At 42.6% G+C, this 27,789-nt stretch overlaps 1 protein-coding gene and 1 long non-coding RNA gene across 5 annotated transcripts; one reads left to right on the top strand and one right to left on the bottom strand.

The window, feature by feature from the left end:
* The first annotated feature begins 960 nt into the window (after positions 1–960).
* Positions 961–27,509, top strand: LOC111217447 (dedicator of cytokinesis protein 7-like). Of its 4 annotated transcripts, none has more exons than XM_022739321.1 (49): positions 961–1,083; positions 3,140–3,227; positions 4,250–4,428; positions 4,645–4,713; positions 4,860–4,986; positions 5,427–5,639; positions 6,630–6,715; positions 6,829–6,895; positions 7,172–7,321; positions 7,532–7,612; positions 7,842–7,998; positions 8,141–8,271; positions 8,817–8,910; positions 9,070–9,232; positions 12,562–12,679; positions 13,581–13,651; positions 13,753–13,891; positions 14,017–14,118; positions 14,216–14,302; positions 14,604–14,835; positions 15,393–15,557; positions 15,648–15,823; positions 17,121–17,207; positions 17,679–17,774; positions 17,903–18,043; positions 18,241–18,354; positions 18,454–18,624; positions 18,720–18,859; positions 18,979–19,148; positions 19,261–19,412; positions 19,727–19,909; positions 20,173–20,299; positions 20,402–20,486; positions 20,629–20,725; positions 20,834–20,968; positions 21,228–21,380; positions 21,551–21,709; positions 21,802–21,902; positions 21,991–22,183; positions 22,354–22,497; positions 22,639–22,770; positions 22,885–22,899; positions 23,414–23,539; positions 23,627–23,716; positions 23,810–24,046; positions 24,158–24,301; positions 24,485–24,591; positions 24,691–24,864; positions 25,710–27,509. In XM_022739321.1, the coding sequence occupies exons 1-49, from the start codon at positions 1,034–1,036 to the stop codon at positions 25,750–25,752; spliced, it is 6,261 nt and encodes a 2,086-aa protein (XP_022595042.1). In that variant the 5' UTR covers positions 961–1,033; the 3' UTR covers positions 25,753–27,509. The 4 variants fall into 4 exon arrangements, with proteins under 4 accessions (XP_022595042.1, XP_022595041.1, XP_022595040.1 ...); XM_022739320.1 differs by lacking the exon at positions 17,121–17,207 and adding an exon at positions 16,586–16,687; XM_022739319.1 differs by having other exon boundaries at positions 20,173–20,486.
* LOC111217448 lies at positions 10,013–10,663 on the bottom strand. Its single transcript, XR_002664953.1, has 3 exons — positions 10,598–10,663; positions 10,295–10,405; positions 10,013–10,220 (listed from the first exon to the last, which is right to left on the bottom strand). It is a non-coding gene; the product is annotated as an uncharacterized LOC111217448 (long non-coding RNA).
* Positions 27,510–27,789: the final 280 nt, after the last annotated feature.

The raw sequence follows: 27,789 nt of genomic DNA, 5'->3' as shown, positions 1-27,789 counted from the left end.
CAGTCACTGTTGGCCAGAAGGCCAGTAAAGACAGCTGTAGCTATTTCTCATCTCCTTGTAGAGGTCAAATTTGAAGACTGAATCTTAAACAATCACTGATGAGGCAAGGCTTTCTTTCTTCTCCAATCATGGTGAACAGCCCCACCTGCTGGTCTAGTCCCAGTGCAACACTATGTTGTCTACCAGAAACATGATATATGACAAGCAGTCCTCTAGATGCTGCTATTGTGCCTATTTTTTTTATTCAAATGAGATAAAACTTGGCATCAACAACAGGAAAGAAAGTAACGGATTAAACGTGAATCAGATAAATATCAAATCATGTTCCCCTCAGATAGGACAGGTCATGCCCAGTGGTTTTATGTGTGATGTCAGAGTCATGTAATCAAAGTAAAGAAAAACAAAACTAAAACAAGACACTGTGGGAGTAACAGAGTTCTTGGAACTTCTTTTGCCTGCTTCCTAAATTTTATACAGAAGTGAAACCTTAAACTGAAGTGGATATGCGCCATTTTCAGGTCGCTCTAAACCGGTCAGGTGAGATTTCTGCATGAACAGATGGTGGATATAGCCACCTAGGACAAGCTGGTCAAACTACTGGAGACAAACAGTAAGACCGGAAGTAAAGTGATGGTTTTTGTGGCGATTTAAATTCGAAAAGCGTCATTATCCTCGTGTGAAATTACTACACATCTATAAAATGACACTGTGAATTATACGACGTGAAACTGGTGTTGTATCGTTACGCATAACTTAATAGAGAATTTGAAAATAAATAAAATACGGTTTTATTTTTGAAGTTTCACCGGATGTAGTAAGTGCCTCACGCTACACTTGACACAAATGGCCACGGTTCAGCTCCCAGCCGCTAGGAGGAACAAGGAGGGATCTCTGCCCGGTCCCAGCGTGGAGAAGGAAGCGGTCTGAGTGTCCGCATCCCCACACACACAAGACGGGACAGAGCCAAAGCACAGGAGGAGGGAGAGTGCTTTCAGTTTGACTTCGAAGAGTTTCTTTACATGGGGACGAAAAAATGACATCTACAGCCAGCGAAAGGAGGGCGTTCGCTCATAAAATCAACCGGTGAGCCTGTAACAGAAGTTATTGTTTAACAGCTCGCAGTTGCGTGTGAGAGTGACCTGCTGGACACACGGTACATATAGCCAGTATGCTAGGGTTTCTAATGTATCACTAGCCATAAACTGGTTAATATAAACACAGCTGTACCGTGCTGGAATGAAACAAAAGTTTACTGAAGCAGTTCGTGCTCTCATAGGTGGTCTCTTACTCTTTGAAGAGTTTAATAGCCTGTGTGTGTGTACGTGATGGTAACATCGTAAGAGAGCATTGTCACCAACAATGATTGAGCTACTTAAGGATAACACAGTGAAGCGGGAGGCTAATCGAGTGATTGATTGACTAATGAATGATTGTGTCATTAGGGAGTATTAAAACCTAGTCATGCCGAGGAAAATTATGTATACATATCAAAATGGCACTAAGTGACACCAGGATGTGTTGTTATTGTGTCGTGTGAACGCCTCGCAGCATTAATGCATTGACCTGTTTCCACATGTTGTAAACTGGTTCTCCTTCTCCGTAAGAAACTGTAATACTGCATGGACTGGAAATCTATTCTTCAAATGGCTCTTTGAACAACAGGCTGTAACAACAGTCGTTTGCTGCAATAGATTTCATTTTTTTTTTACAAATGTGGCTCTTCCAAACCTCTATTTTGTCCAGGGTTGTGTTATTTTCCGAATCACCCTCATCTTCACACTTCATTTGATTGTCAAGAAACAGCTTATCCTTGCAACTCCAGAAGCCTGTGAGAAAAAACAAACAGGAGCACAGATTCTTATCATTGACCTACTACAAGTGGATATTCTTCACCCTCAGTGAAAGCTTTGCTTGAAGCATCCCTGGATTGTGGTTTTTGGAAACTTTGGACTAGGCTCCATCCCAGGGTGGACTCGTTTCTTCATCACTTTATTTATATGCCTGTTGGTCACCAATAACATATAAGAGTCTCCTGCTGCATTCCCCAAGTCCTGTCTTTCCTCTCCTTAGTGGGACCCAGACCATTGTTTAGTGCCGGATGCAGGAAGGGGTGGGAAGGGGTGTTCTAGTTATTGCAGTCGATAGCTTTCCTTTTTCCTGTTTGAAACGAAGGTGTATAGAGCTGCAGAAACTATTTCCACATTGTCTGAGGATATAGTATTGGCTCACAAAGTCTAAACATGCAGAACAGGCTACTTTCAAAGAAGGCATCATCAGGAATTTAAAAAGCGTAACTATATCTTAGAAATGGGGAGTAGAGGGCATAGGTCTTCTTTGTGCCACAGTCCTCATGTGTTGATGGAATGAAGGCATGGATCTTAGCTCTGTAATCATGAGGACAATTGTTTGGGAAATGTTAAAGCTTCTGCAGCTGTGTATATGAGAGAAACAGACAGTGTGCGGTTCTAGAGGAGCAGCTGCTTGCTGTTTCTGTGAGGGGATTGTTTTTTTTTCCTGCATTGTCTCTCTTTAAGCTTCCCATTTGCCGTTAGTTCATAAAGGCCATGGACAGAGCTCTGGCTCTGTGCCTGCTCCCTGGAGCCGGCTCGCCACCTCTCTGTGGGATCCGCTCAAGTCCCTATTCAGAACAGCTGCTGGCCTTCAGCATCACTACCAGCACCAGAAGCTGAGAACTGTAACGGGGGGGGGGGGGGGGGGGGGGGGGGGGGGGGGTTGTAGATCGTATAGGCATCTCTCTGAAAGGCAGAGGTTGAGCCATACCAGTGCAGATGAACTTTGTGCTTTTGCAATCTGAAAAAATTAAATGAGTGTGAGAGAGACTGTGTGTGAATAACTTAAAAGGGTTTTGTTTATGCACATTTCGCTTGTATGTTTTTGGAAGTGATTGTAGTTCTGGGATTTGTATTGTGGAAGTGGAAGATGCAAACACTGGCATGATTTCAAATTTATGAATCCACACATCAAATAAGTCTCGCTTTATGTTTTATTTATCTTAAACATCCCCCATCTTACCATGTTTTAGCAGCTAGTTTTCACAGTCTTGTCATGTCATGCTAATTTGTGCTTTTGTTCTCTCTTTGATTGTCTGACAAATCTTTTATATCTTTCTCTTGCTTAGAACGGTTGCTGCCGAGGTCAGAAAACAAGTGTCCAGAGAGTATGGCTCTCCTCAGCTGTCAAAGAAGCGAGGCGGTGCACACCAACCCGTGAGTCACCCTGTGTTTAACTTGCCGGAGTTTCAAGCCAGTAGGTTTGGAGCCCCAATTAGCGAGGTCAGAAGTTGGTGGGTGTAAATTTCTGAGATCGGTTTAAGTTTAGATACAAGTAAAGTAGGTGCGTGTAGTTTTAATTAGTGTTGACAGGTGGCACGAAGGCAGGTGGTTTTGAAACATGATATACCTGCTCCCACTCACCTGTGTTGTTTGACAGCCAGGCTATAGGTTCCTGCGAGAATGCTCACCCAAAATAGGGGGTCATTATATAAGGTGCTATGTTTTGGAAAATGTCTGTCTTATTACAATGATGACAGCCAAGTTCTTAATTAGTCCAACAGAAATTTTATGACATCTTTGTGGACTCTGCTGTGAACTGGAAACCCCTGAGAAACCAGACATAAGTTGTGGAAGAGAGTCTGTTTACTCATTGTAGTGTAGAAGTTCCTCATACGGGCAAAGGAGACAAGCTAACCTAGGTTTTAGGTTACTACTGATGAGGTCATTTGGTTTCATGTACTGCTCGCAGTAGTGGCTGTGGCAGATTCTGGTTTGGCTGTAACCCAAACAAAGGAAGGTAAGTTTATCACAAAAAACTGAAAACTGAAAGCGAAATGTTATCAACACACCATTTAAACACAACATTAATCTTCAGTGTCTTGTGAGCGTGTACATCTTCAGAGTGCAGGTTTTTGACAGCTGGTAAAAGTTTGTGAGTCTTTGAGTTTAGTGAGAAATGCCCATAATAAAATTACTTCACACATGCAAAATATTTTCTGTGAAACAGATACGTATTCATGATGATGTGTGATAAATAGACAAATATTGTTTTCACATGAACACCTGTCCTTTCTATATTCATCCATTTTCTGTGTTTTACATCATATATAAATCAGAAATTCCATATCTGTCTGTCCTAATAGCCTCATGTCTCCTGTCCTGCTCATCAAGTTAGGATCTGTCACTATGGCCATGTCATAGTTATTGGTACATAATATTTTAATGTTGATTGACAGTTGCCCCTGACAGAGGTGGTTGAGCCGGTGGATTTTGAGGAGTATGTGAGCAGTCACGCTCCAGCCGTGGAGCCTGGCCCACTCAGACAGCTAATGGAGTTCCCCCAGGATGACCTGGAGCTCCTCCAGCTGGACAAAGAGTGCACTACACTGGAGCCCCCACTGCCAGAGGAGGAGGAGTAAGTCCAGCTGCTAATGGCCAACACAACCCCTCATACTGTAACACACACATCCCTCTGTGCTTTTTGCACTGCCACACACACAGAAGACTAATATTACTGTAATGGAGGACAAACATCCCTACAGATAGGAACAAAGCCTTCCTCTCTGACACTGAGTGAACATAAATATTAAAAGCATGTTTCGCTTAATTATTAATGTGTTTTTCTATGAAGCTCATTGGATCCCAGAGTGAGAGATGCCTTGGCAGTCTACACAGACGACTGGCTTGTCATTCAGAGAAAGTAAGCGATGTCAGCCGTGGTACCAGTTGAATTAACCCAGTTTTTCATCTATTGTTTAATAATGTGCACCACTTTTCCCTGCTCACGCTTCAGGTGATTGACAGTTACATTATTACAGAGACAACTTTTTACTTCTTTTCTTGTAGGTATCAGCGCTACAGCACCACATACACCCCTCAGAACTCTGAGCGACAGAGGGAGAGGCAGCGAGGCCTGGTCAAACAGACCTTTGAACTGGACGCCGCTGCCGCCGCCGAGCGTCAGGATGACCAGGTAGCTGATGGTCTTATTCAAAGGACTCGTTATCTTGAACATTGAAAGGCCAATCAGTTTAGGTTCATTAAAATTTTTTAATGATTTATTGTACATACAGTGTTGCCAGGAGTAAAAGCTTAAGAGCTTTATCATGCTCCTGAAACCCCTACCATTTACTACCTGGACAAAGAGATGGAGAGAATAGCCAATGAGGCGCCTTTGAGTTATGTGGTATATTATGAGTATATTCTGCTCAGTGAGGTGATCATGTGGGGAATGAGTAATAGATAATGGATATACCTTGTCCATTATGCACAGCACATTATCCATATGAATCATATTAAATAGGTAATGGGATCTATAGTGTTTTGTTCTCCTCATCTTTCAAAAACATCTTTGCTTAGAGGGAGAAAAAAAAACATGATCTCACCCCTCTGTCTCACTCTTATGTGTTTCAGGATGACGCAAAGCGGCGGTCAGTTAGCCTTGATGAGACCCCTCGGGGCAGCTGGGCCTCCAGCATCTTCGACCTGAAGAACTCCTCCCCAGACGCTCTCCTGCCGTCCGTGCTGGAACGTACAGCTGCCGAGGACATGGACCGCCGCAATACGGAGGCACGCCTGCAGGGGCGCCACAGTGACCTGCTGGGCCTGTACCCTCCCCCTGATGAGGTTTGTGTTAAACCAGACTTATCCTCCTCTGTTGTGGACCTGTGAGTTTATAATATAAATTAGTATTAGTATCATGATTCTTGATTATTACTTTGTATTAAATACAGTTTCTTAAGCTTTACCCAGTTAATGCAGGGCAGTATTTTTGGCTCAGGCCAAAATCAATAGAATTGATTACATTTTTATGAAAAACAGGCTTATTATGCTCATGGGAAAATTAGCTGTGGCCCGACATCACACAGCAAAGGCCACATATTTAACAAGTGAGGTAATTGTCTAAAGCATAATCCAGTAACTGACTGCACTGATAATGAACACTTGCCATTTCCACGAATCAGTATCCCTGGGAGAAATCCTGTAATGGGAACTTTTAGCAACAGCCACCAAGAGACTAAGTTTGTTTTTATAAGGGAAATCTTCTCCCACTGGCAGTAATGCATTTAGAAGCAAAAATGGTTTGTTTGAAAGAAGTTAAAGAACAACTTGTTAGTTTATGTTTGCAGCAATAACCAGTAAGTGGAAGAGCGCAACCTATGAAAAGCCAAATGTCATCACCAAAAAATAGTTTTCAGTATTAGCCGCACAGATTGATGGGAACTTGATATCATAAATCACTGCTTTAACACTGCGACCAGCAGAGCACTCTGGTGGAAATGTAAGTACATGCAGCTGCCATTGGTTTCAGCTCAGAGTAACATTATTGAATGTTCCCATAAAGTGAATGTGCTTGATGTGTGAAAACCCAGCCTGTTGTATGGAACTGTTTGCTTTTCTTTCCTCTGCGTTCTCCTTTTCTTGCTCCATCCTTCTTTCTTTATATCTGTGTACACACCGCCGCTTTCTCCGCTGCTACGTTGCCATGACATCTGTGTAAATGTTATGCTTGTGTGTGTGTGTGTGTGTGTGTGTGTGTGTGTGTGTGTGTGTGTGTGTGTGTGTGTGTGTGTGTGTGTGTGTGTGTTGTACATGGCCTTGTTGTCCGTGTGGCAGGATGAAGCCGTAGAGAGATGCTCTGTTCCTGAAGTGCCCAAAGAACATTGTGGCCAGAGGATCATGGTCAAGTGTCTGTCTCTGAAGTGGGTAACATTTGGAATATAACTTTTATGTCTTCATGCTCTGATTCATTATTAGAAACTTCCCCTGATATTTTCCATATTTGAGAACCACTGTATATTTTGTATTTCCTCAGATTTGAAATAGAAATTGAGCCAATATTTGGAACACTTGCCCTCTATGATGTCAAGGAAAAGAAGAAGGTATTTTATTATATATTTTTGTTACAATAGATCAGATTTTTTATTTGGTACAATGAGTAATCTTCCAATGGCTTTCACTCTGTAAAACCACTTACGTAATGCTGAGCTCATGCTCGACTAATTGAATTTCCCTTGTCTCAAAAAGGTCTAAGTGGTCTTGCGGTTTAGATCACTGAGTCATAACTGAATTAAAATCCCTTGACGTGCATTTCCATTATCATCTTTCCTTCCCCTCCCTCTCCTGCTTCCCGCTTATCTCAATCTTCCTTCCAACAGATCTCTGAGAATTTTTACTTTGACCTGAACTCGGATCAGATGAAAGGGCTGCTAAAACCCCACACACCTCACATAGCCATATCCACACTGGCCCGGTCTGCCATTTTCTCCATCACATACCCTTCCGCCGATATCTTCTTAGTCATTAAGGTACTGTGAAACCCCTGTTTTACTCTTTTTCACTGACTTAATGGGAATTATTTCTTATTGGTTCATTCAGACATTCACGTTCCCCTTTAATCAGCATTTTAAGTGCTACATATAATTACATCTAATTTGCATACACAATATCCAGGTATTGCATAATAAATAATGTGCTTTAATGTGTTGGCAATCATGTGCGTGTTCTGTTCATTCTAGCTTGAGAAAGTCCTTCAACAAGGAGACATTGGAGAATGCTGTGAACCCTACATGGTCATGAAAGAGTCAGATTCCTCTAAGGTAATGGAGCCAAAATGTGTTTTAAACTGTTGCAATGCTCAGGGCTGGCAGCCAGCACGACATGGGACCCTTTTACGGTCTGGTCACAAGCATTTCTCAATTCTGTCTGGTAGCTGCAATATTTGCTATCCTCTTTTGCCCTTCAGATCTGCTGGCTATTGCAGATATTTTAAGCTGATCAATACAATATGTTTTGATTTTGTTTTTATCACATCTTGTCCCACTTCAGCACAAGGAGAAGCTGGAGAAGCTGCGTCTGCAGGCAGAGCAGTCATGCAGTCGTCTTGGTCAGTTTCGCATGCCTTTTGCCTGGACAGCCATTCACCTTCTCAACATTGTCAGCAGTGTAGGAGGTCTGGATCGGTCAGACCCGGACTCTGACTCTGGTACTGCTGACTCCAAACATGTTCTCACTATCAGACAATGTCCCACAGGCACATACGCACAGCATTCAGCTATTGAAAGTGACAAAAGTATTGCAGAATTAACATTCAATCTTTAATTCCTTATGATTTGTCTTCCTTCCAGAGCGAAAAAGTCATGGGACATGGAATGAGAGAAAGAAGAAGGGGTTTGAGCGGATGAGCGTTGGGGACGACATGTGTAACTTTGCCACTTTCCGACCTGCAACGCTCACTGTCACTAACTTCTTCAAACAGGTCTGTCCAGGTGTAATACTTGCATCTCGTGTCGGTTTTTGTATTGTTACACTTGTCCGGACTATGATGTTTTACGTAAAGTGGCCAAATTACTCATCATTTTACTGTTGAAGCTGTAATGGCAAAAGACAAGCAACCAACTGGGACCAATTGATTTGATATGAAATAAAGCCCAGATTTGAGTTTTGAGTTACACACAACTGCCCCCTTGATTTATTGAACAATATAATAAGGAATAGAACAGATAAGAAAGCAGCTTACATTATAAAGTATAATAAATTAAGCATAAAATTCAGGCAATTTATGTTAGTTTAGTTTCTTCAGTAAAACCCATATTTGTATAGTTAAAAATATATCTCAGTTGATCTTTTAGTGTGATAAAATTATGAAATCAAATGCAGATTGTAATCTACAGTTTCCCCCAAAACAAGTGTGCTCAAATGCTTCAATCATAAGTACAATAAGTCATTATTTTGTGTGTTTTACGCAGTAGTTATACTTTTGTAATCCCAGTACAAACTGCTCTCCTGCTTGTGTGCATGAAGGAGGGGGACAGACTAAGTGATGAGGACCTCTACAAGTTTCTGGCAGATATGCGCCGACCATCATCTGTTCTGCGGAGACTGAGACCCGTCACAGGTGAGCACGACTTGCACGACTTGCACGACTTGCACGACTTCCACATATAGGTCAAGAAATTTACTGTGTCTGTAAGTATGAGTTCATGTACAAATGTTTATGGATGATTTGTAATCCCTTGTGCCTTGTTGTGTAACCATCACTTATTTTGTCCTTCAGCCCAGTTGAAGATCGATATCTCTCCAGCTCCGGACCTGCCTCATTACTGTCTGTCACCGGAGCTGCTCCACGTGAAGCCTTACCCTGACCTGCGTGTTCGCCCAACCAAAGAGGTGCAGGAGTTCCCTGCTCGCTATGTGTACACTCCACACACCACCTACAGGTGAGCGTTCACCCGTCAAAGACGCACGCACGCACATACACACACCCTGTAAGTTGACTTATAGAACAAATATTCATTCACCCTGTCACTGCACGCATGGCTCATTGTGTTTGTTTATTCTAGTTTAGGTTAAGGAAAGAGGATAGCAGGTTCTGAATTTCAAATTAAAACATTTTTATTGATATTTTTATTGTTTTGTAAAATATATACTGTAAATACAAAAACAAGCCCTCATCTTTGAGTTTTTAATATATATTAAAAATAACCCGTGGTACTGTTTGGTGAAACAAAATCTTCTAATAATTTAATAACTTTATTTGAATTTAAAAAATTTAAAAACAAAGTTTACAAAGTACACCAAGTCAAGACAAGAAACATTACATAAGAAATACACTCAGTTCATTAGGCACCTGTAACTAATGCCGTCAAATACAACAATCCTGCAGTAAATCCTAGCTTCAGAAAAGTTATAATGTTCACTTTTTATTCAGTTTTTGGTGTTGACTCAGCTGTGTGATCATTTTGGAGGGTGTAGTTTGTGGTGTTGTTGAACTGTATTGCATTATACAGAGAGGTGTTTCTGTTATTTAGCCCACCTTCAATTATTTAAATCAGGTAGACAAAGTAAAATAAACACCTGTCAATATAACAATACCCTTCAACCACAAACTGCAGCCCACAACATAACAGTAAAGTTGAATCAACACCTCTTTAAAACAGTTTCAACACAAACTGATTATTACATTATTATATAACTGACATGTAGCTAAATGTAGATGACAGCCACAAAAACAAGGACATAATCATAAGGGTGCTAGCAGAAAATATTTACCGGCTATACAGTAGATCTGTAGTATACATATCAGGGTTGGAAGGGAGTGCGGTGACGTTTCAGAGTTGAGATGTAGGTGGACCCGTCTCATTCAAAGCTGTGTAGACTGGGAGACCTCAGTGCTGAATCTTAGAACAACTATCTTATAGCTTCACTCTGGAAGAAGGAAATAAAATGGTAAATTTAATGAAATGAAAACATCAAATGGATGTTTTGAACAAGTGACTCACCATCTTCTGCAGTTTGGAGAGCTGCTCATTCTGAGTATCAATGTTCTCCTTTTGAAACTGGGTAAAATACCGTAAACCTCTCAAGATGGTTAAATTCTCCTCGGCTCTCTCCTAATAACAGTAAAAAAAGTAACTAAATTAGTTAAATCAGTGACTGGTATTCAAATATGTACAGTTGTCTGGTGCCTTTGCATTAACCAAACGTACATGTTGGCAGGCTGATGGGACAGTGAGGTAAGGGTAAGGGTTGTTTTCTTCGATCTCTAAGCTGTAACTATAAAGAGGCTTTCAGCTTTCTGTTACCTGCAGCTCTTTGATGCTGCTGGGTGAGGAGTTGTTGAGATACATCTCCAACCTTCTCACTTTTGTCTCCAGCTCCACCTCTTCCTGCTCCACACTGGCCACCCAGTCTTTAGTCATCTTGGTCTGAGCTTGTTGCTTTGCCATCTGGTCCTGTCAAAAGAGCATCTGTCCAGATTATCCTCTTCCCCCACCAACGATCCCAGTGCAGCTGGCAGCTGCCTGCCCCACAGTGTAACATGCAGCTCTCTAATGACACTCTCACTCTCTTATCTCAGATAAAAGAGTTTGATTTATCCATATACATCAGGAAAATAAATTAAAGGACCATATGATGACTTTGGGTCAAAAGAAGAAGAGTGAGGTGCTTAAGCACAGAATAGTTACTTCGGATTTTATGAGCCATGGTGTAGGTGTTTTTTTCAAATCACCAAGGACCGGCTTTGTTATGTCTGTTGAGCTGTATACCCAGATAAACACAGATGTTTAATCTGATAAACTTCCTCTATGTTCCTCTGCTTCTGCATGTTGTGGCATTCATTCTCAGTGGATATCTCTCTTGTAACAACACAACCATGCAACATCAAAGGGGACATCAGTTGTTTGCATATTTTTGAGTTTTCTTACCTGTAGCAACTGTATCACTTCTTTCATCTGTTTCTCCACCTCAGCAGCCTGCTCAGTCTGCTCTCCCAGCTTTTGGAGACTCCCCTCATGGTTCCTCAGAGTCTGGCTGATTTTCGCTATCTTTGCCTCAGTGGTTTCATAAACATAGTTAAGGGATTCGCTGAACTGTATGACACCAAACATGAGCACATTGACTTCTTCCTTTGGCGCAGCCTTCTCTTCCATCTTGCTGGTCTTGGCGAGCGGAGCTGCATGGACTGCTCCAGCCACACAAAGCAAACACAGGCCCCAGATCATCACAATACCTGACGCTTACGAACTGACTGAAGTCTTGTCATGTGTTTCACTCGGTTGTTTGTTATTGCTTTTCCAGCAATTCAGCTAGTTTGGGAGAAAGTTTGTTTGATGCAAAATCTCACAAGGAAGGAAAGCAGTAAAATTAGTATTTGTCTATCACAGCTGTGCAGAGGTTAGCATCAGAATAGCCCCTGGATGATGAGTTTGTAGGGTGGTCACTGTGCCTTTATATTGGATGTGTACATGCAAACACTGTGGTAAAACATTAGCTCAGCAGTGGTTCGATCACAGGTCTTCTCTGTGATCTCAGTGGCCTTGCCTTGAAGTTTAACCTTAAATGACATTTATCATTTAGGTCACAAACACATGTGACATACATAACTATGTATGTAGCTCTCTTGTCTTTGATACAGAAGATATATGCTTTCCAATGAGCGGTATCACAATATGTGCAGTAAGTGTTATATAATGTTATTTCAGAGTTGCATGATTTTGTGATGAGTCATGGCATCTTGACAAGTGGATAAAATCAGCTGTTTCAAAATATATGAACAAATGTTACCTCTGATGTTTGACTTGGAGAGGAGTTTAGGTGACTTTTACCAAGAAAACCCAGTCCATGGTCACATTTTTCCCACATGCTCACACAAAACTCAGTGTCTTTGGTTTTCATCAGTTTTCCAAAAGGATTGATGCTGAATTATGTGTAACATTGCTGACAAAATTGACAGCATAACAAGCTGAAAATCGGGATTGAAACATTAACCATCAGTTTTTCTTAAACTCCCTTGTGGCTTTGCAGTTTTTTTTTTCACTCTGTCCTTGTCACCTCTCACCTTTTTGTTCATTCCCAAACCAACTATGGCCACAGTTTAGAACATGATATCAGGACGGCTGTGTTCCAAAAATGTTGCTGCTGGAAGCAGCTATTGACATGATGCTGTTTTAGAAAAAGTGACATTTTCTAAATGAATCATTAAGTGCAAGGTTCAATCCCTGTGAATGAGACATTAATGTGTGCCTTGCATCATTTTGCCTTTCAGGAATCTGCTATACGTTTACCCACAAACTCTGAACTTCAGCAGTCGCCAGGGCTCGGTGAGAAACATTGCTGTGAAAGTTCAGTTCATGGCAGGAGAGGACCCCAGTCAAGCTTTGCCGGTGAGTCACAGTCAAGGGTAATCAAGTGTCATGACCGCAGGAAAATGAAATTCCAGTCACAAAGAAGAGCTTGAGGCAGTGAAATGCTATAGGACGTCTTCTCAGAAAAGCAAATGTCTTCAAAGCAGCAGATGTTATGAGCAGCAGAGCTGACAGGTCTGGTTAGATTTGGTAAGCTGCAGTAAATATTGGTCATAACTCTCATTTATTCTTGTTTGTTGAATATCCAGTGGATGCACAGCATACTGTACTTGCTTCAAGTGATACTCCACCCAAATGGACCTTTTGTGTACCAACCACTCATCCCCCCGTAGACCTGGGAAGATGCAGTTAAAAGCTATGGAGTAGTAGTTTGCTCCTTCACAAATAATGAGGCTGTTGTCACATTAAATTCAGTTACAATAGATTCCAGTGGTGACGAGCTAAAGCAGAACTAATGTCAAAATGTTCACAGGAACTTCCTTAGACCACTTCTCCAACATGATCCATTTTTTATCATCTTACTATCTACATGCTATATATTGGAAACGCCAGCTAAATATACTGCACTGCAAGAGTATTGCTTTAAAATCATTGGCTCAGGTTAACTGTTGTAATATTTCCAAATATAATAGATCAGATTTATTGAAATGTGCCTATGTAAATGACTCATCAAGTTTCACAGAAGATTTAAGTAAGGCAAGAATTACATCATGGATTCCAAGGTCAAAAAGTCTTCGGAGATTTTGCAGCTTAAATCCGATAGTAACAGAGAGACGTTTATTTGCAAAGTGAACAACAGTCAGTGAAGTGCTGAAAACATCCTGTCTGTGAAATTCTTGAATGCAGTGGCGTGATTATGTTTACAGTGCCTCCTATTAGTCATGGAACAGCTTTGTTTGTACTCTGTCATTTCGACCAGGTCATCTTTGGAAAGTCGAGCTGTGCTGAGTTCATGAAAGAGGCGTACACCCCTGTCATCTACCATAACAAGTAAGGCTGAGTCACCTGTTGACCCTCTACTGGTGCCTTTCCAACTTTTTCTTCTTTGATAGTGTCTCCCCTAAACGTTGTGTTTAACTCTTGCCCTGAAGGTCTCCTGAGTTCTACGAGGAGATGAAGATGAAGATTCCTGCCAATCTGACAGATAACCACCATCTGCTGTTCACCTTCTACCACATCAGCTGCCAGCCCAAACAGAACACTCCTCTGGAGACCCCTGTGGGCTACACTGTGAGCTCACTCCTTCAGCTGGCCCACATTTACCACATCCACCCACACACACACTTTTGCTTGAAAGCGCCGTCTGTTGTCTTACCACTGGTAAAAGATCGTGTGTCTCTCCTTTCTGCCGTCAGTGGATCCCTCTGATGCAGCATGGCCGACTACGCACTGGCTCCTTCAGTCTGCCTGTCTCGGTGGAAAAGCCCCCGCCTAGCTACTCTGTACTCACCCCTGACGTGAGTGTTTTTCAAAGAGATTATGTGAATATCAGTTTGCCTGCCATCACCTGCTCCTTTCTGAGTGTTAAGTGAGTTGGTTGTCACTCTGTGGCAGGTTCAGCTCCCAGGCATGAAGTGGGTGGATAATCACAAAGGAGTGTTCAATGTCGAGGTGACAGCAGCTTCCTCGGTTCACACTCAGGTACACATATATGTTTTCTATACCGAGCACCAGCGGAATGAGGTTAGAGTTACTGGGAGAGGTCTGATAGTTATGATAATTAATGTCAGCATCCATAGGTGTCATTTAATGTGAATTTAAACACCCTTAGTTGTTCTGTGGTAAGAAAGCAAAACTGTGGAGCATAGAGATAAAGCTAACTCAGAATTCTTTCTACATATCTTAATGTCTTAAAGTCTTCTGCAATATAAAATCAGTGCTGCCAAAGTAAAATTCGCTGAGTTCAGTTGGTGCTTAGTATTCACTGTTCTTGTACCTCTAGGACCCCCACCTGGATAAGTTCTTCACTCTCGTGTATGTTCTGGAGGAGTACTCTTTCCCCTTCCGCCTGAAGGACGTCATCATAACCGAGGCAAACATGGAGGGGGAGCTGAAGGCCAGCATAGCTGCACTGAGAGGGTCTCTGCTGGACACCTGTGTCAGGTTTTTGCACCAGCTGCTCAATAAGCTCATTCAGCTCATCGTCTACCCACCGGTCATTGCGGGTCAAATTGGTAAGTGAGTTCTGAAAGAGCGCTATACGTGAATTCTGCTTCTGAAGATCTGATGTGCACCTGGAACAAGGCTAAAATGTTAATTCTGATCAGTTAAGTCAGTGGTCCCCAACCACCGGGCCCTGGACCCGTACCATGCCGCGGCATATTCGCTGCCAGGCTGCACGGAAAGGGCGAATTAATACATTTTTTTTTATCTGGTAAAATACAACAGTTGCCTGGTAATAGGATATTTGGGGCCCAGTCACTATTAACTGCCATGTATTTATTTTCTACTTATTTTCTATAATTATTTTCTATTTTTAACTTGTATCCATTTTATATTTACTATTTCAACTAAAACCTCTCCATGGTGCAAAAAAGGTTGGGGACCGCAGATTTCAGTAGATGATGATGATGATGATGATGATGATGATGATGATGATGATGATGATGACGATGAACATTTTTGTTTGGCTAAACATTAGTTACATTCTGAAGTGTAAATCATACCACACATAAAACAGTCATACACGATTTAATATGCGGCTCATGCTGCTCTCATGCTTAAATTACAGTGAACCTGGGCCGTGCTGCCTTCGAAGCTATGGCATTGTTGGTCAACCAGATGCACAAGAACCTGGAGGGGAACCAGGATCAGCACGGCCGCAACAACCTGTTGGCATCCTACATCCACTACTGCTTCCACCTGCCCACCGCCGAACCTGTAATGCCCCCGACAGGTGAGTTGTATCGATAAACAGAAAGAGAAGCTTTCATTTGATTTACATGTGTTGGTTTGCTAACGTTTCTTTTCCCTCCATATCCACAAGGAGCGGGCACTCAGTCTTACGAGATGCCTATGCAGTACGCCACCTTATCGAGAGCAACCGCCCGCCCAAGCAGCCTGCACCTATCCCGCTCCAAGAGTATCAGCAACTCCAACCCTGACCTGGCCAGCACACCGGTTTCTCCTGACGAAGAGGTGCAAAGGATCATAGGGAGCAAGGTGAGTTGTGCTTGTCTTTGTAAATCTGTGGTATTTATTAGAGCTGTACAACTGTTACTGTAGTTAGTGTGTATGTAAGTTCTGGAAAAGCCAAGACCTTTTGAAGGTCATGCTGCCTGCAGTTAAATACTGAAAAAGTTTCTTATATTTTGTGAGAAATCTGTACCAATGTATTTGCACATTCATTTAATTTGCAAAATCTTATTCTCTGTGGCATTAAAAAGGTCTTGTAGTTGAATGAGTAATGATGTTTGTGGTGGGGATTTTGACTAATTTGTTTTCCTAGTACATAAACAAGAAACAGCAGCACAAAACTATGTTTTTATGGGACCCCCTGTGCCATGTCCCCAACCTCTTTATCCAATATCAGTCTATTATTTTGTTGTAATGACACTGCTGCCCTCCCTTGTCTCATCTCTTCACAGCAGATTCAATAGTCTGTGGTTGACTGAGAACTCTGTGCCAACAGTTAATGATGCCGTCAGTCAAAAATGCAATTATGCTTTGTGCCGCTGTCCCTTGTGATTTATATAGTACCTCCAGCCCTTCTTTTGTTCTCCCCTCTCCTGCTTTATTTTCTGTTTTTAGCTTCACTTTTTTTCCCTTATTTTTGTTCCCTCCAAAAATTTCTCCTTCACGTAATCTCCTGTGTGGTAATTATCTTCCCTCTACTCACTGTGCCCTTGCCTCTTGCTGCTCTATGTGTGTTTGTGTGTGTGTGTGTGTGTGTGTTTTGTGTGTGACTCCGGTGGCTTATGGCAGGGCATTGACCGCTCCCACTCCTGGGTAAACTCTGCTTATGCCCCTGGGGGCTCCAGATCTGTGCTACGCCGGAACCCCAACTCCAGCTGTGAGCTCAAGCAGGTGCCAAATCCCTCCTCCTCCTCCTCCTCCTCCTCCTCCTTGTCCCACTCCTCACCTTCATCACCTCCATCCTGAACCATCTCTGATCAGCTCTCATGGGTCAACTCCTCCCTCAGTTCTCTGGGGTTGTATATGTGTGTGCGTCTTTCTGCCTGTCACGCTGCTAGCCATGTCCATGCTGTCGCACCTTTTCATCCACAATAACACGTTGTCCGTCCTTTACAATTCATCGTCTCACCGCCGCTTAACAGACCATATCTGTTTTTGTCTGAATGACGCACTCTCTGCCTGGGGCTCGTCAGATTTCTTACCAGCCTTGCACTCATCAGAGTTCATAGAGAGTTCTCTGGCCACCCGTCCGTTTCCATTCATCCATTTTCGCATCACTTTGTCCTCATCTCTGTGTGTTCACTTCACCATCACTCCATGTCAGGCAAACGACCGCAGCTGCAATCGCATGTCTGCCTTTCTGGACAGCGTGGCCTTGTTTTCAGTTCCGACAAGGCAGATTACCAAGAAGGTAAAACTGGCATCTACTATAACTAACTGTAAAACTGGCAGTCACCATAACAAACTGACACATTTCAATGTCCTAACAGTCATCAACTTTCAATATCATTAACACTAATCAACATTCACAATTGTGTCTATGTGTGAGTAGTTGAACATTTGCTTCTTGATACACTTACAATGAATAGTTTATTGTCTGGATTTCAGGACTTAATCTGTGGCAGAGGTTCTGATTAATCTGATAAATATATTTTTATTATCAATGTTTAATTTACAATAATCTTATTTTATTTCAGTTTGTATCTAGAGTCTGAATAACTATCAAATAATGGCTCAATTATCTGTACAAACCACAGTCACTGTTCACAGTTTGCTCCTTGCGACAGCAAACATACACAATTTTAATCTTAATGGTTCATCTAGTTTCTGAAATTGTTTCCTCGAGTAAGAGAAAACCTGGTCTGTGTTGGTTCATTCATAGCTACTCCATGAGGAGCTGGCATTACAGTGGGTGGTCAGCACCAGCACAGTGAGGGAAGCAGCGCTGCAGCAGGCCTGGTTTTTCTTCCAGCTTATGGTCAGTATGCCTTTGAAAAAATGAACAGTAATTTTACAAAACAATCTAAACAGTGGGGCCATTATTATAGCATGAAAATTCAAATTTCCATTAAGTGACTATGTTTTCTTATTGACCCTCTCCTTCAGACAAAGAGCATGGCCAATCACTTATTCCTGACCTCGAAATTAGACATTGCCAGGCGTCAGCGTTTCCCAGACCGCTTTGTGGACGACATTGCTGCACATGTGTGCGCCATCAGTGCAGACATTGCCAACCGATACCACAAGGTACAGATGAGCTGAGTGTTGACCAATAAAAGATGATTGTGGTTTTTAAGTGTTTGTTAAATATAAAGTTGCCATGTCTCTTATGCAATGCTTGACTCAGTGATTTCAATAACCTAATGTACAGTATCATATTCTTCCTTTTTGTCTTATTATATCCACCTATTTCTCTGACATGAATATCTCCCCCTCTCTCTCAGGATGTGGAGCTTGTGGAGAGGTTAAACAACAGTCTGGCCTTCTTCCTGAATGACCTGCTGTCTCTCATGGACCGGGGCTTTGTGTTCAACCTAATGCGCTCCTACTACAAACAGGTGCTTTTTGCCTCCCTGTTTTCCTCTAATATCAAACACACTCCCACTCATATTTTAAAACAGCTTTTACTGTCTCAAACAAACTTGTATGCTGAACAGATTGCCAGCAAGCTCCACACTGCGCAGAACCCCAGCTCTCTGAATGCACTGAGGATGGACTTCACTCGTATCGTCTGCAGCCACGAGCACTATGTCATCCTCAACCTGCCGTGCTCAACCCTCAGCCCTCCAGCCTCCCCCTCCCCCTCGACATCCTCCACCACTTCACAGGTAACTGGAAAATGTAATTCAGCTTGGTTAATTCCCTGTTTAAATATATTCTTACTGCCCGCTTATTCTTTTATCCCTCTGCTCATTATCTGTAGAGTTCAGCGTTTTCCAGTATGGTGCAAGACCAAGGTGTGGCCACCATGTTTGAGCTCTCCGTCCCTTTTCGCCACCAGCACTTCCTGTCTGGTCTGCTGCTTACCGAGCTCTCTCTCATTCTTGATCCTGATGGAGAAGGGTGGGTTGTTGTTGGTTGCACTGATTTCACCAAGAGATCGAATCTTTAACACATTATAGCATAAAATACAAGTGCACAATCTGAAACACACTGATATACCATATTTTTTTTACCCACAGGGTTTTCTTCCTTCATAAAAAGGCCATTAGTGCTGTTCACTCCCTGCTCTGCAGCCATGATGCAGACCCCCGCTACAGTGACCCTCAGGTCAGAGCCCACATTGCTCAGCTCTACCTGCCCCTCATCCCCATTGTCATGGAGACACTGCATCAGCTTCACGACTTCTCTGGTCAGAAAAACATATATGCAGTTCACTAATATATTTATCCACCTCTTCGACATCCTTGGGTTTTATTTCCAGTATTATTGCACCTGAAAGCACTTTTCGTATTTCTTTGCAGACTCCTCGCCTGCGCGGGTCCGCCATGCCTCAGCCCACACCGATGACGCTGACCCAGACGGTAGCAACACTATCAGTCAGTCTGTTGCCATGGCGATTGCCGGCTCCCCTCTGCCGCATGCCAAAGCCAACGCATTTGCACTACCCACAGTGGTGAGTGATAGTGGCAAGGGTCAGGCTGTTCCCCCGGGCCCTACAGACTGGCAGGACACAGGTTGGCGTCTGTGTGGGAGGCTGCTGCCTCAGTTTGACAGACGACCACTCTGGCCTTTCTCTAACTGCACAGACACTCATTCAAAGAGCATTTGCATTCTTTCCATGTTGCTCTTCTATTCTGAAGCACAACTGCTCCTCTTAGCCTGTAGGTGGCTCTCTGTCCATTTTCTTTATAGCTCTCTTTAACAGCCATTTTGTACTGAAGCACATTTAAAGACTGGCACTGAGTTTTGTATGTTTGTCTTCGTCAGGCTGGGCGGCAGTCCAGCTCTCTGTCCGCTGAGTGCAGCAGGACTCTGCTGGTGTGTTTCCTGTGGGTGCTGAAGAATGCAGATGCAGCTCTCCTGGAGCGCTGGGTGTCTGATTTGTCTGTGTTGCAAATCAACCGCCTGCTGGATCTGCTGCATCTCTGTGTCTCCTGCTTTGAATACAAGGTACAATAACCAGGCACTGCTATTACTATGAGCGCCTTTCATCACTGATACACACTAGGAATCCAAAACAATATTCAGATGTGCCAGAGCAACAGCACATCATTACAGATATATTATTCCTTTCAAGAGGGTTTACTGTCTTAATTAACAGATGATCAATTCTGTATTGCTGTATTTTCCACTCCTTTGCTGTTTACTGCAGGTTTTAATTGAATTGACATTTGTTGTATTTGCCCTAAACTGATGTTTGGGTGTCGTTGTAGGGGAAGAAGGCTCTGGAGAGGATCAACAGCTTAACGTTTAAAAAGTCTCAGGACATGAAGGCCCGACTGGAGGAGGCCATACTGGGCACCATTGGGGCTCGTCAGGAGATGGTTCGCCGCTGTAGGGGTGCGTTGCATGAGAGCACATTAGTGTGTGTGTGTAGCTGTTTTTGTTTGAGGTGTTTGTTTGGCTGTGCTCATGGAAACTATAATTTGTTTACTCTTCCAGAAAGGAGTCCCTATGGCAGCCAAGAGAACGTTAGGTGGAGAAAGAACGTCACTCACTGGAGACAAAACACAGACAGAGTGGATAAGTGTGTCCTTTATATTTGTTACATCAATACCAACCAAAGCAGTAAATTTCTTACCTGATAGTTTGTGAAAAATTTGATAGATTTCTAGATTATGGACACACTTTTGTGTAATAGACTGACTGTAAAATAACATCTATTACAGGACTAAAGCTGAGGTGGAGCAGGAGTCTGTGGTGGATGGAAACCTAGCTACTGAGGCCTCTCTGATAGTACTAGACACACTGGAGATTGTAGTCAAGGTAAAACAATGGGGAATAGAACACCACCGCGCTCAATACAATGGCCTTTGCCAGCTGTTGTGACATTATTCCCCTGCTGCAATATATTTTTTCTCTGTCCTCTTTCAGACTGTGGTGGCGTCAGAGCTGAAGGAAAGTGTTCTAGGCGGGGTACTGAGAGTGCTGCTCCACAGCATGGCAGGCAACCAGAGTGCCCTCTTCCTGCAGCACTGCTTCACTACACAGAGGGCTCTGGTTTTCAAGGCAAGTACAGTTTGTATTAGTGTGCCAAGTGTCTCCATTAAAGCCTATTGTTTTATTATTCTTTTTTAAACAATCTATTATTAATTCAGCTTGATATATTACTAGCACACTAGTAATTTTTCTCCCGACACATTGGCCCCACATTTGTGTTTTATATTTATGCAAGAAAAATAGAATTTTATAGAAACAAATAGTAAATCTTATTTAATATATTTTTGTTAGGAGTATACAAAGTGAGAGAGTGTGTTTCTGTGTGTAGTTCCCAGAGATGCTGTTTGAAGAGGACACTGAGCTTTGTGCAGACCTGTGCCTCCGTCTCCTTCGTCACTGCAGCAGTAGTGTCGGCTCTGTCAGAAGTCATGCCTCCGCCTCTCTTTACCTGCTCATGAGGCAGAACTTTGAGATTGGAAACGTAAGTTTAGGCATGTTTTTGCATTTCGTTGTTCTTGCATAGCTAAGGGACATGCCGCAAACAAAACTGGATCTACAGAACACACACAGGATGTTTATGAAAAGGATTGTCTCATCATCATCTCATCATGTCGTGAGCCACAGTCTGTCCTATTTCTTTCCTTGGGCCAGAACTTTGCACGAGTGAAGATGCAGGTCACCATGTCTCTGTCCTCGCTGGTGGGAACGTCGCAGAACTTCAACGAAGAGCATCTTCGTCGGTCGCTCAAGACGATCCTAACATATGCTGAAGAGGACTTGGAGCTGCGTGACACGCCCTTCCCGGAGCAGGTACGCAACAGCCTTCTCGCTGTCTGCACAATGTCGAGATGTGGAACTGCCAGACTTTACTAATGTGCTTTGTTGCACCTCTGAAACTGCAGGTCCAGGATCTGGTGTTCAACCTGCACATGATTCTTACTGACACTGTGAAGATGAAAGAGCATCAGCAGGATCCAGAGATGCTCATTGACTTAATGTACAGGTACTGGGAGGCCCATCAGTGAGACTGGCATATAATAATAAAGTGTCATGACTTAAACCTAAGATATTCTCTCACTTTATGACTTCAGGATTGCCAAGGGCTACCAGAACTCACCAGACCTGCGTCTTACGTGGCTCCAGAACATGGCGGGAAAACACTCTGAGAGAGGGAACCATGCCGAAGCTGCCCACTGTCTGGTCCACAGCGCCGCACTGGTGGCAGAATACCTCAACATGCTGGAGGATTGCCGCTACCTGCCAATTGGTTGTGTCACTTTTCAGGTAAGTGCATGCTGTTTCTTTGGTGACTGATTCCACAGTATGGGCAGCAGAATGGCCGAATGGGATAGATTGTTCCAAAGCTCTAGTACCAAACTCAAGCCGGTGATTGTTGAAACGAGCAAATATAGAGATAATATGTTTATCATCACTTCTCTGTTTGTTTCCCTCAGCACATTTCATCCAATGTATTGGAGGAGTCAGCAGTATCTGATGACGTCCTGTCTCCAGAGGAGGAGGGGATTTGTGCTGGGAAGTACTTCAGCGAGTCTGGCCTGGTGGGCCTCCTGGAGCAAGCAGCTGCGTCTTTTAACATGGTACGACTCACATTCTCCAACCACATGGTGACAGACTGCATGTTAACACAGCGCAAGGTTACGGTATTAACATGGCTGAGGGAGTGTTATGTGATCGAGTGGTATGTGTAGAACTGGCTCTCCATTGTGCTGTAACCCCAGGCAGCCATGTACGAGGCCATAAACGAAGTGTACAAGATTCTACTGCCCATCCATGAAGCCAACAGAGACTTCAAAAAGCTGGCTACTGTTCACGGGAAACTGCACGACGCCTTCAACAAAGTCTACAACCAAGTGAGTTAACTGCTCGAACTCAAAATCAAATCTGGGCTGTTAGTGTTGATGAGAAAGTGAACTTTATCCTAATTTGCTCCTTGTTTGCTTCTTTTCTTTTCTCAACTTTTCCAGAGTTCAGGATGGGAGGTAACAAGCTCATTTGTTATGTTGTTAGTATATTACATTTAAGGTAAAACAGATTCAGCGATTCCATTTATTTTGGTATTTACACTGTTTTCTTTCTTCCCCACTGCCTGTTCTCTTCTCCCCTCCTGTGTAAATGACATTGCTGGTGAGTGCTACAAAAGTTGCTTTCACACTTTGACATAATGAAGTTGTACCACTGTTACAACACAGCCTCTGTTCCTTTCTGCCACCCTTCTACTGTCGGCAAACTACATTTCAGTATATATTTTTATATACCTACAAACGGTATTCTTCTATTGCGAAACCAGTCATTTTAACTTTATCATTTTCCACAACCTCCATGAACAGAACAAATCAAAAGATTTCCAGCTCTATTACAATAAAAACGTGTCTATTTCTTTGTCCTGTTCTCCTATTAACACATAGGCTGTGTGTCTGCTCCATGCTGAGTTTAGTTCACTCAGCCTCTGCATTGTTTAATAATCATCTTTTCATCCCTTCCTCTAGTGTTCAGAGAATGTTTGGGACTTACTTCCGGGTCGGTTTCTATGGCTGCCGATTTGGAGACCTGGATGAACAAGAGTTCGTCTACAAGGAGCCGTCAATCACCAAATTAGCCGAGATTTCCCACAGACTTGAGGCGCGTTAACTCTTCATTATACTAACAAAGGTGTCAAAGTGATTTATGAGAAACACGTGTCTAAAGGTGAATCTGTTTGATGCTCAGGAGTTCTACTCAGAGAGGTTTGGGGATGAGGTGGTTGAAATCATCAAGGACTCCAACCCAGTGGACAAAACCAAACTGGATGCCAACAAGGTGACATGATATGTATATAATTGACTCATAACATACCACTACAGATTTTGGAAAAGGTATAATTGTACTGATGTGTGTTCGTATCTGTTGAAGGCCTACCTCCAGATCACCTATGTCGAGCCGTACTTTGATACATACGAGCTAAAGGAAAGGATCACCTACTTTGACAAGAACTACAACCTGCGTACCTTCATGTACTGCACTCCCTTCACGCTGGACGGCCGAGCCCACGGCGACCTGCACGAGCAGTACAAACGCAAAACCATTCTGACAACATCTCATGCCTTCCCTTACATCAAGACGCGTATCAACGTTATCCACAAGGAGGAGGTGGGTGTCTGTCCAGGGCGGATTTTAGTTTCAGTGGCCACACCGATGTTGGACATGGATAAAAAGAAGAAGATACGACGTTCTCTCATGCTGTTGTCTTTTGTTCTTCAGATCATTCTTGTCCCCATGGAGGTGGCCATTGAGGACATGCAGAAGAAGACTCAGGAGCTCGCCTTCGCCACAAACCAAGACCCTGCGGACTCTAAGATGCTGCAGATGGTGCTGCAGGGCTGTGTGGGCACCACTGTCAACCAGGTGTCTGTTTATATACATAGAAATGGGAAAAAAAAAAAAACATAGGGTGCACACCTAAACTGCCGTCCCTCACATCCTCCTGGGGTATTAATCCCATCAGAATGGGGTTGAAAGTCTGGGTCAGTGTTTTAAGTAGTGACTGACATTCCTTAGCAGATGTGTAACAGGTTCTCTCCCTCACAGGGCCCCCTTGAGGTGGCGCAGGTCTTTCTTTCCGACATCCCTAATGACCCAAAGCTGTTTCGCCATCACAACAAACTGCGCCTCTGCTTTAAAGACTTCAATAAGAGGTGATGACACACTCCACAGCCCAGGCGCAGACTGCTGTGTAACTAATAAAAACAAATCCCAACCCCCTGCGTCTCCTCTGCTCTCTCTCTCTCTCGCAGGTGTGAGGATGCCCTGAGGAAGAATAAAGCCCTGATTGGACCAGATCAGAAGGAGTACCACAGAGAGCTGGAGAGGAACTACAACAAGCTGAAAGAAGCTCTGGGTCCTCTCATCAACCGCAAGATCCCTCAGCTATACAGAACCCTGCCAGCTCAGACTACGCAAACACAACGGTAACTTGAGACATTAAACACACACACACAAGCACGCCCACGTACTGAGACACACAAAATGAGCTCATGCTGCTTTCTCCAACCCCATCAAACCAACAAAAGGGCGACATAAAACCAAACTTTATTACAATCCAGGTCATAGACGTGAATGGATGTGCACTCAAACCTAGTGACCTAATAACTGTCCATTTTCTTTTTTTGTATTAATTAATAAAAGAAAGTAGGTGCACTTCTTGAAGTATTTCAGACTGTTTGACTATGGAAACTATCACCATATGTTTTTTGTTTTCATCTGCTTTTGGCATAAGCTCTGTGTTTGCACGTGAGTGTCTGTAGACTGCTGGGTCATAATCAAAAACAGCTACAGTCAACAGCACCTGCCACAGCAACGATTCAGTACTGAGGAAAATAAGAAGTTTCAACTTCCAAACTAATTAAAATGAAAATGCATGTTGGGGGGAAAAAACTTCTTGAGTTATTTCAGTTGCTTTGAGAACTGCTCAAAAGCAACTGAAAGAAACTGAAGAGAATGAAATAATGAGGTGGTTTTTACCTCATTCTTACTCTTTGGAAGAAGATACTCATTTCAAAGTCATGTCAGCTCATAGTGGGACACCACAAAAAGACATTATTCACAGCTTTCACTGTAGCTCCTTCACTCCCCGGGTCAGATTTTATGCCTCAAGTAAATTTCAAAGTAACAAATTATTCATATGTCACAAAATCCAATGCTACACTCACTGCCCCTCAGTTGCTTTTGCTGATTGCTGACACATTTTTCAGGAGAGTAAACTAAGATACTTGGAGTTAAAGATTCTTTATTGTTGTGCTTGTCTCTCCTTCAGGAACTCCTACAGTAGGTCCAGTCTCCGCAGAGTTGACTGTTGAGGCACAGAAAACTGGATAACACCACAGAACAACAAGCTTTAGAAATTAGCACCATCTCTTCCCGTCTGTTCCCCCTCCCCCCACTGCACCGCACACCAACTGTCACACGTACTATCCTCCTTTACCCCACCCCACCCCACCCCACCCAGGCCACCCAGCCATGCCATAATCCCCCTACCACACACATGCAAACACACACACACACTTGTCACCTCTTTCCCATCTCCCCCATTAGAAACACTCTCACACCTCGGAAGGAGAAAACCTTCGCTGTTTATGCTGGAAGGTTTTCTGCACTGTAAACATCGTCATTGACATGTCAGCGTTTAAAACCAAGTTTTCAAAAGCTGTCTCCTCACTGACAATCCAAAGTAATCTATCTGAGCCTGAGCTGGTTTTAACTTTAGTTTTTGCAGGATTAGAGCTGCCAAACACATTTTGTAACCAAATCATTTGGTTGTTTATTCATGAATGTGACTGTTTTACTTTTTCTTCTTGTGTTTGCTTTTGAAGAGGCTGTAGGTTGTCTGTTTTGTGTCGCGGCCTTATTTAATTTGAGATTTTTTTCTAAACTATGCCTGGTCAATGCCAGACTTAGTTATTAAATAGTCCCAGGGAGTTTTCTTTTTTTATCAACAGACCAAATAACTGACATTCCTTCTTCCTCAGGTCGTCACATTTATCTGCCCATCTCCCGTTATGAGAGTTCATTATAGAGAGGAGGTGGGAGGACCAGGAGGGACACACTATAGCTGCAGTTTAAGGGGAAAGCATTACTGTGGTGGGGGGGAAAGGGCAGGAACGGATGTTTAAATGTGTTTTTTAAACTGTGAAATTCTCCTGTAATGCACTGCCGTCACATCAGATGTTTATCACAGAAGCGCTGCCCTCAGCCCGGCCGTCCCCTTCACCCACACAAATATGTTCAAACTGTGACATTTACTATCACCCTGCAGTAACTGGATACATTTTGTCTGTGTACTTTAAGACAGACTGTATTTGAACTTCTGTTGAAAAGCGCCTCCAAATGTCTTATATGTGTCCACCACCCTGGCTGTGGAAGATTTGTATTCATAGTAGCCATTAACAACTACTGTATCTATTATATTGCACTATTGTAGTACTACAAACTGCAGCACATTAACACTGTAACTACTAAAATATCTGTGCTTTTATTTTACAAGGCTGGAAATTGTTTTTTAACCCATTAGATGAACATTTTGTTATTTATTTACACTTTTTACTGCATTCTATTAAATTTCTCTTCCTATGCCTCTGTTCAGCTTCTGTTTGTGTGGCTACAGAGCTGAAGGATAGACACTGTAAACACATGGAGTAGTTTAAATGCTAATTTCAGTCACTGTGATACATTTTTAAACCAGTTTTTTAATGACAGTTATTGAAAATATGTAAGATTCACATTATGATTTTAGTCTGAGCTCTTCAGTAGTCTGTTTGTATCGCATTGTAATATGATAAGTCAGTCTTGAAAGGGATTTGTTTGTTTAATGTTCATTGTACTATCTAGCAAAGCCAACTGTTCTGGTCTTGGAAATATTTTTGAAATATTCTTTTTTGTACATTGAAACACACAGAACAAAGCAGATTCAGACCATACAGAAAATGTGCATTGAGCAAGTTTTTTTTTTTAGTAAAGCTATTTGACGTTAATTTCATGTTACTTGCCTCAAGTCTTATTTTAAGGTGAAGGATTTCATGTCCAAGGCAAACATTTATAAATACACATGGATATATCACTGTACTTGTTTTCTTTTTATCGGAAAAATATCTAAATTTTCCATTGCAATCTGTCGTGTTTTTATTCTTGCCTTTAATCAAGCAGTTTAATCAGGAACACCTGGTATGTCTGCGATGAATGTAATTACCTGCAGTTAACTATGTGCTAGAACAGGTGAAAGTGATTTCACTGATTAGTTCGCCTACTGTTGGCTTCAGTAAATATGACAACATGTAAGTCCAAAACCTCAGCACTTTGAACCCTGACGCTGAATCACATTATTCTACATTTCCACAGAA

Source organism: Seriola dumerili, unplaced genomic scaffold, assembly GCF_002260705.1.
Source record: "Seriola dumerili isolate Sdu_G_001 unplaced genomic scaffold, Sdu_1.0 BDQW01000044.1, whole genome shotgun sequence".
Lineage (NCBI taxonomy): Eukaryota > Metazoa > Chordata > Actinopteri > Carangiformes > Carangidae > Seriola > Seriola dumerili.
The sequence above is the reverse complement of the archived record's forward strand: the minus strand, read 5'-3'. Positions and strand labels throughout refer to the sequence as shown.

Excerpts from the sequence above, each read along its gene's own strand:
- LOC111217447 (XM_022739317.1), top strand. The coding sequence starts at position 1,034 with ATGACATCTACAGCCAGCGAAAGGAGGGCGTTCGCTCATAAAATCAAC. Across the intron at positions 3,228-4,249 it reads GAGGCGGTGCACACCAACCC|TTGCCCCTGACAGAGGTGGT; the intron begins GTGAGTCACCCT and ends GTTGATTGACAG. Across the intron at positions 16,688-17,678 it reads CCAGCTGTGAGCTCAAGCAG|CTACTCCATGAGGAGCTGGC; the intron begins GTGCCAAATCCC and ends GTTCATTCATAG.